The sequence below is a fragment of the Babylonia areolata genome, chromosome 30 (assembly GCF_041734735.1).
Source record: "Babylonia areolata isolate BAREFJ2019XMU chromosome 30, ASM4173473v1, whole genome shotgun sequence".
In the NCBI taxonomy this organism is placed as follows: Eukaryota; Metazoa; Mollusca; class Gastropoda; order Neogastropoda; family Buccinidae; genus Babylonia; species Babylonia areolata.
Genome location: NC_134905.1, coordinates 12,736,922 through 12,746,112, shown reverse-complemented (window position 1 = coordinate 12,746,112; position 9,191 = coordinate 12,736,922). Strand labels below are relative to the sequence as shown.

The window sequence follows — 9,191 nt, the reverse complement described above, 5'->3', positions numbered from 1 at the left end:
TGACATGGATTACCGGATCTTTAACGGGCGTATTTTGATCAGGGGGTTCAGGTCTGCACATAATTATGTTGAGCAGGGAGATCGGAAAAATCTCCACCCTTTACCCACCAGGCGCCGTCACCGAAATTCGAGTTCAACGCTTTAACCACTCGGCTACTGCGTTGGTGTTTTACATGCCCAGTTCATGTACGCAGCAGCTGCTGCAGTTAACAGCGATAGAATTAATATTGTGTCTCCTCGCTCAGCTTATAAATCCACCAGCCGTGTCGGTGGAATGCATAATTGTGAACTTGCTCTTCTCAGGTCCGCGGTTGACATTTGGCCTGTGCTGTTTTTCTGTCAGCAGCGACATGTATGGACAACTGGAGACGTATAAGCCACCGGAATGGGCGGCAACTCTCAGCTACATTCCCAAGAAAAGGATACAGGTGAGTGCGCGCGTGTGTGTGTTAGTGTGTGTGTTAGTGTGTGTGTGTGTGTGTTTTACATGCATATATATATATGCATATATATGTATATAGATGTGTGTGTGTGTGTGTGTGTGTGTGTGTGCATATATATATATATATATATATATATATATATATATCTGTGTGTGTGTGTGTGTGTGTGTGTGTGTTTTACATACATACATGCATACATATATATGTGTGTGTGTGTGTGTGTGACCAAGCGCTATGCTTGCTCCAATACTTGCCTCACGCACAAGCTGTATTAGCAGACGACAGTTGTCACAACTAACCCACGTGCACAATGTGTGACGTCACTCCCTTACATCATTTTGTCCTCTTCGCCAAACAACCTACTCACGGCTCGACCAGTGTTGCGTCACGGTATGCTATTGGCTGAGCTGGAATCTGTGTTTCTTCTTCGTGGTATTTAATTAATATCTCTTTTGTCGGATCAATAAACTACAAGTATTATATACTGGCAGAATCGTCGCAATTCCATCTATAAGTCTATTCCATTTATGTTTGCCTACGTTAAACTGATTTAACGCAGTTTATAATTTTCACTGGCCCTGTTCAGGTGACTTAAATTAAGATTTTAAATTCATCGTAAATAGTCAACACTTCATTTTATACTCATTAGAAAGTAGGTGTTAAGCTTTTTCTTTTGCATTTATCCGACATAAATCGGTTCAGGGATCATTTAGAAATCTGTCACTGAACACCTTGTGAGAAACACAGTTGTCGTCGGATTTGGCCTGATTTGTGCCGATCTGCTTTGCAGCACACGTGACTGTCTTTATAGTCCACTTAACCTGCATAAATTGGCACAGTGAGTGATGAGTGGTCATTTCATACCTGGTCAGTCATCTGACCAGGGCTGCTCTCTCTCTCTCTCTCTCTCTCTTGCTGTGTCATGTGTGTCCCCACTACGGCTGACATCTCGCTACGTATCGCTGCAAGTACTAGTGTGTAGAATGTGTTGATTTGTAAATTGTATTGTTTGACACAGTACTTGTGTTCATATGAGTATGTTCAGTTATTGCTTTGTTCAGTTATTGCTTTGACATGCTAGTCACAGCTCGGCTATGATTGATCTAAATAATTGCCATGTCGTCATATGCTTGGAGCAGGGTTCCATTTGATTCTTCTAACGTCACAGTCAGTGATGTCTCTGGACACTAATAGTTTGTTCAAGAATATTCTAGTGGGTGCATATGATGTGTTCTTTCTCATTTGCTGTCACTGATGAAGGTTAGTGTTTCACTGATGCTCAGTACTCTAAGATGTGTGTAGTATTCTGTTGTGGTGATTACAAGATAGTGTTTGATTAATATCAGTTATTGGTTAAAACCACCTGATATGTATCAGTCTGTTAATTGTAATTTAGTTATCATGCTCTCTCCTATATGGCTTACTCCAGTATAGTGCTACATGATAAACTGATTCATTTGAGTCACTTTGACACAGTATAAGCTTTACCTAATCTATGCTGTCAGTGTACCTTCACTAAATCAGCATAGCTTCAATCACTTTAACTGCACTATTTAAATGTATCAGAAATGTCATTTGATGTCAGTGTTTGGTCTTCACACATATCCCAAACCCGAGTGATAGTCTTTCCATGTAATATGTACACATGTATTTTACTATTCACTTGTGCCGACATGTTGTGCTTATATGACACTTGTTTATGTCATTCCAGGCACTGTCTTCTTCTTAGTCTTCTCTTTTTATATCTTCTGTTCTTCTCCTTTAGTTTTTATCTTCTTTTCTTATGTTCTTATAACTATTGTAAATAAAACAATAGAAAAACCCATTTGTGACTGGCCTCAATATGTTCCTGGCCTGTGCACGGGAATTCTCGTCTATCCTTTAATACATTCAATCATCATTTAGTTTAGTTCTTTTGCACCGTCCGTACCCTATCAGAACCACTCGGTACATGGCAACAAAAGTGGCGTCGCCGACAGGATTTTGATCCTTCAAAAATATTCTTACGACAGGATAGGGATCCATCACAAAATGTATCCAAAATTGTCCCCTTGAAGGTTTCAGCTCTTTTATATAAAAAAATTGAATCCATCCCTAAACCACAGCCCTTTACCACCAAGTGTACCTTGTTACGCTTGGCGCTGTGAGCAAGGATGTGCTAAGTCTTTTAATATCTTACAATAAATTATAGCTCATAGCCAAGCTATACTCTATTACATGTGTGTGTGTGTGTGTGTGTGTGTGTGTGTGTGTGTGTGTTTACACGTGCGTGAGTGATGCTTCATGTGTCTGCGAGACGTGTACATAGCGTAGGCCCTACATATGTCAGTGTGAATGTGTGTGTGTGTGTGTGTGTGTGTGTGTGTGTGTGTGTGTGGAATTGGGCCAATTAATTATAAGCAGCAAAGAGAACGCTGTAACATGAAAATAATGTTGAATGAAACAATAGATAAGCGAAATCAACAAATGACAATTAGATATGTTAAAAAAAGAATTACTAAATAATTTAAGCAGGTTAAGCTGGTGCATATCATAGTTATGAAAAAAAGAACTTTTTTTTTGTCTCATCGAAAATATTCTTGTATGTCGGCTTTTTCAACACATAAATTCTCTCTCTCTCTCTCTCTCTCTCTCTCTCTCTCTCTCTCTCTCTCTCACACACACACACACACACACACACACACACACACACACACACACACACACACACACACACACACTGCTCGCGCGCGCACACACACACACACACACACACACACCGCGCGCGCGCACTGTACACATTTTAATGTGCTCCTTTCATTTACTTTCAGCGTTCTGGGTGTTAGGAAAAAATGTAAGATATATATAAATTATATTATTTTTTATTAAGAAACACACACACACACACACACACACACACACACACACACACACACACACACACACACACACACACACACACACACATTTTCACAAGAAAAAACAACTAAGCTTTGTTCGACATTTATTATGGTCATATTCTGCTTTTGAACAGGAGAAAAACAAAGCGAAAAGCAGACACTCAATTATCTTTAACGAGCTGACATTGACACCGGCTTTGCACAGGTGTTGCCTGTTTTTTCTTCTTTTTTGTGTGTTGTAATTGTTCATGGAATATCTCGTGTGGTAATTAAGTCTCTGATGAAGGTGGGTTTTTTGTGGGTTTTGTTTTTTTGTTTTTGACGACCATCACACACACAAAGGGTCAGTGTCTGTTTGAAGAATATATCATCTTGCAGTAGTTGTTCTGATGAATGTCCCCTGTGGACTCTGGGGAATACCTGGTGATTGCCTGTCTTGTGCAGGTGTTGGCTGTCTATGGATCTATGGAATACTGAATCAATCGTTATATGTGTGTATACATACATACATAGATATATATATATATGTGTGTGTGTGTGTGTATTCATGACAATTGCGGTATACACACACACAATTGCAATATATATATGATTGAGTCTCCCATTGAACCGACGGATGAGTAGGCAGGCAGGCTTATCTGTCGGTGTGTGTCCTCGTATGGGAGAAGAGGCCGATTCTGGATGCGCAGCACTTCCCACAGGTGTTGCAAGGGAAAACGTCTCCAGACGTTGAGCCCTCTTTCTTGTTTTCAAACGTCTTTATGCCACTAGAGCACAGCATCCTCCAGCGAGAACGGTCAAGGGCATCAGTTTCCCAGGAAGCGATGTCTATGTCACAGGCTTTGAGGTTTGTCTTCAATGTGTCCTTGAAGCGCTTTCAGGGTCTTCCAAGTTCGCGGTGGCCTTCCTTCAGCTGGCCATACAAAAGCATCTTCGGGATCCTGCTGTCTGTCATGCGGACAACGTGTCCTGTCCAGCGTAGCTGGCACTGGATCAGTAGGCTTTCGATGCTGGGTAGGTCGCTCCTCTCTAGGACCTGGAGGTTGGAGACCCTGTCTTGCCACTTTATGCCGAGGACCTTTCGTAGGCATCTCTGGTGAAACTGCTCAAGTTGTTGAATGTGACGGCGATACGTCGTCCATGTTTCACACCAGTACAACAAGGTGGTCAGCACAACAGTTCTGTAGGTTTTAATTTTGGTGCTGAACCTAATGCCTTTGTTTTTCCACAGCCTGTTGTTGAGTTTGCCAAAGGCGGAGCTGGCCTTGGCGATGCGCAGCGTCACTTCTGCATCAAGGGCTCCGTTGCTGCCCAGGTAGCAAAACTTGTCGACTGACTTGATCTCTGTGTCATCAATCTTGATTGCAGGTGGGGGGAGGCACTAGTGTTCTGTGAGCTAGCTGGTTGGTACATGGTCTCGGTCTTGCTGAGGCTGATGGTGAGTCCAAATCGCCTGCAGGAGGTTGAGAACCTGCCCATAATGAACTGCATGTCCTCATGGGGGTGTGCAGCAAGCGCACAGTCATCAGCGAAGAGGAACTCTCTCAACAGTGCCTCAAACACCCTGGACCTGGCATGGAGTCGCTGCAAGTTGAAAAGTTTGCCATCTGTGCGAAACTGAATGTAGATGCCCCGGTCACAGTCTTGGAAGGCGTCAATCAGCATGGCAGAGAAGAGAATGGAGAACAGTGTGGGTGCCAGGATGCACCACTGCTTCACTCCATTTACCACAGGGAATATGTCAGTATTTTCCTGTACTCTCGCCTGCATGCCATCGTGGAATGACGCAATCAGCTGGATTAGGCTCTCTGGGCAGCCGAACTTTAGGAGGATCTTCCACAAACCACGGCGGTTCACCGTGTCGAAGGCCTTAGTCAGGTCTACAAAGACTATGTGGAGCTCCTTGTTCTGCTCACGGTACTTCTCTTGCATCTGGCGTACGGCAAACACCATGTCACATGTTCCCCTGCCTGAGCGGAAGCCGCACTGTGCTTCAGGGATGACTGTGATGGAGACATGGTTAACCAGTCTGTTCATTATGATGCGGGCGAAGATCTTGCCGGCGATGCAGAGGAGAGAGATTCCACGGTGGTTATCGCAGGATGTTTTTGTCTCCCTTCCGTTTGTAAATGTGGACAATTGAAGCATCCTTGAAATCCTGGGGGACCTCCCCTCTCTCCCAGATAGACTGGAACAGGGCGGTCAGCTTGTCTGTCAGCACCTCGCCTCCATACTTGTAGATGTCAGCTTAAATTCCATCCGATCCTGGTCCTTTTCCTGACGTTGTCATTTTCAGGGCCTTCCAGGTCTCGGCCTTCGTGGGAGGGGCAGCTAGCGAGTCATTGACTGGTAGCTGTGTGAGGGCTGCAATCACCTCGTCAGATACGGACGAGTCCCTGTTAAGGAGGGTGTTGAAATGCTTTGCCCAGCGGGCAAGGATGTCTTTCTTGTCTTTCAGGAGGGTGGTCTGGTCCAAGGCTCGGACAGGGGTTGATCCTGTGACTCTCGGCCCATACACAGCTTGGAGACCATCATGGAAGGTCTTCATGTCATGAGCATCAGCAGCGGACTGAAACTCTTCGGACTTTCTCTCCCATCAGGTGTTCTTCATCTCACGCAGCCTCTTCTGTACGAGTTGCTTGGTTTGCAAGTGTCAGGACGTGGTCAGGTCAGATAGATATATCTGCTACTGGTAACCTGGATCCCAGTACTACCTGTAACAGGGTCGACTTGCTGGCGACTAAACCAGCACCCCCACCAGTCCTCTCAGGAGAATGGTGAAGAGGGTGGCTAGACACCCTGGTGGAATTAAATGACCCATCAAAGGGCGTCAGCTCTGGAGAGCTACCTGCGGCCACCTAGCTAAGGGAGTAAACCCTGACAGAAAATCCGGTGCGGGGCCCCTAAGGCGGTTGGATGGCAAACTGTCACTTTCCGGCAGCTCCTGCAGCGGCGTTGGCGCCAAAACGTAACAGCCTTGCTGTTCCTTTGGATCTGTCAGCGAGGTGGAGAGGGGGCGGGGGGGGACAAGCTGCATGGGCAACAGCCTGTCTTCCATATCACATTGCCCAGGCTTATATCCGTCCATCCATCCACAAACACCTTCCACCTAAAACCTGGAGAGGGCACTCCAGCTTCGCTATCAGCACTAGCGTCGGAACAACACATGGAGCAACAGTTACCGGTTATAAGTTAGCGCTTAATTGGCGTAGAGCCGACGCCAGGGGTTGCTTTTGACGGTGGGAGGGACCCTCGCGTCCCACTGGACAGCTACCGCCCGCCCAAGCTGGGCAGCCCCCAGCCAGTTAGATGCTGTCCCGCCACGACCTACCTTCTTCTATGGGTGTATGAAGATTAGGAGAATATCCGACAAGCAGGTCGTTAATTTCCGCACCAGGCAAAAAGAAAACTTCAAGAAACGGATCAACAATGAAACTGGCCAGTTGGAATGTCCGGACAATGATGCCTGGGCTCTCCCAAGATCTGCAAGACATCAGCTTCGCCAGAAAGACGGCCGTCATAAACAGCGAGCTGAAGAGACTAAATGTGGACATTGTCACTCTGCAGGAAACACGGCTGGCTGACTCAGGAACACAAAAGGAGAGGGACTACACCTTCTTCTGGCAAGAAAAGAGCTCTGATGCCCCAAGAGAGTACGGGGTAGGCTTTGCAGTCAGGAACAGCCTACTGAACATGATCGAACCAGGCAGCGGCGGTTCAGAACGACTCCTGACTCTCCGCCTCAACACCTCCGAAGGCTTTGTCACTCTCGTCAGCGCATATGCTCCAACACTGTCCGCCTCTCCAGACGCCAAGGATGAGTTCTACGAAAATCTCGCATCAACCATAAGGAACATCCCCAGGACATAACAACTTGTTCTCCTGGGCGACTTCATTGCCAGAGTGGGTGCAGACAACGATTTGTGGCCCTCCTGTCTCGGTTCCTTTGGAGTGGGGAAAATGAATGAGAACGGACAGCGACTACTTGAGTTTTTTACCTGCCATGAACTGTGCATCGCCAACTCCTTCTTCAAGACGAAGCCCCAACACAAAGTCTCCTGGAGGCACCCGCGCTCAAAACATTGACACCAGCTGGATCTGATCCTAGAGCTGCCATCAAAAACCTCCTCCACACTCGCTCTTACCACAGCCCAGACTGCGACACGGACCACTCTCTGGTATGCTGCAAGATCAGATTGCAACCAAAGAAGTTCCACTGCTCAAAGAAACAAGGGAACTCTCGCATTGACGTCAGCAATATGTCTCAGCCAGACCTTGTAGAACAGTTCGCAGAGGCCTTTGAGAGAGAATTCGATGCATTGCAGCCCAGAGACTCTGCCACAGAAAGATGGGAAACGCTACGAGACACAATGCACCGCATTACTATGGCCACCTTTGGACTGGTTTGAGGCCAAATCATCAGAGATGACTCCCAGTATTGTGGCCAATATATAGTATAAACGGTCACCCAGTGAGAAGAACGTGCAAATCCTCAGGGCCGCCAAGAGTAAGGTTCAGTTTAATGCCAGGCGATGTGCAAATGAGTACTGGACAGAGCTCAGCGAAGAGATACAGAATGCTGCTGAAAGAGGCAACATCCGAGGGATGTATGATGGTATCAAGAAGGCACTGGGACCAACACAGAGCAAGACTGCTCCCCTCAAATCCTCCACTGGGGAAGTAATCAACGATCCTAGCCAGCAGATGGAGAGATGGGTGGAACACTACTCCGACCTCTACTCCACAGAAAACACGGTGTCCACCTCAGCCCTCGATGCCATCAAGTGCATGCCGGTCATGGAAGAACTTGACGCAGAGCCAACTGAGGACGAACTCAGCAAGGCCATTAACAGCCTGACATCAGGCAAGGCACCTGGCAGTGACGGAATTCCCACAGACCTCATTAAACACTGCAAGACTACTCTTTTGCATCCTCTGCACACAGTTCTCTGTCAGTGCTGGAATGAGGGAGCTGTACCGCAGGACATGAGGGACGCCAAGATTATCACCCTCTACTAAAACAAGGGTGAAAGGAGTGACTGCAACAGCTACAGAGGCATCTCACTTCTCAGCATTGTAGGCAAAGTCTACGCTCGGGTCCTCCTAATTCGCCTGAAGAAACTGGCCGAACGCGCTTATCCGGAATCACAGTGCGGTTTCCGAGCAGAGAGATCCACGGTAGACATGATCTTCTCCCTTCGCCAAATCCAGGAGAAGTGCAGGGAGCAGAGGATACCCCTGTATGTCGCATTCATTGACCTTACCAAGGCCTTTGACCTAGTCAGCAGAGACGGCCTTTTCATGGCTCTTCGAAAGATCGGCTGCCCCCCAAAACTGCACAGCTTGATTGAGTCCTTCCACTCCAACATGAAAGGGACGGTGCAGTTTAATGGTAACCTCTCCAAGCCCTTCGACGTACGCAGCGGTGTCAAGCAAGGCTGTGTCCTCTCCCCCACCCTATTTGGAATCTTCTTTGCTCTTCTCCTGAGACATGCGTTCAGCACAGCGCAAGAAGGGATCTACCTGCAGACCAGATCAGATGGCAGGCTCTTCAATCTCGCCCGCCTCAGTGCAAGGACAAAAGTCCGCGAAGCCCTCATCAGAGACATGCTCTTTGCTGATGATGCCGCATTTGTGACCCACACCTAGCAGTACTTGCAGTCACTAATGGACCGCTTCTCCCAGGCCTGCAAAGATTTCGGTCTGACAATCAGTCTCAAGAAGACAAATGTCCTAGGCCAAGACACGCCATTTCCACCAGTCATCACCATTGATGACTACGAGCTTGAAGCCATCCATCAATTCACTTACCTTTGGTCCACCATCACCGACAACCTCTCCCTTGACACCGAGATCGACAAGAGGTTCG

General features: G+C 46.9%; 1 protein-coding gene across 1 annotated transcript in view; it reads left to right on the top strand.

Moving 5' to 3' along the window:
* The first annotated feature begins 295 nt into the window (after positions 1-295).
* The window catches only part of LOC143275567 (uncharacterized), a 29,114-nt gene continuing 20,218 nt past the window's right edge, over positions 296-9,191 (top strand). The window contains exon 1 of the mRNA XM_076579768.1: positions 296-428. Within this exon, the coding sequence (XP_076435883.1) occupies positions 351-428 (78 nt within the window). The 5' untranslated portion in view covers positions 296-350. The remainder of the gene's footprint in view (positions 429-9,191) is intronic.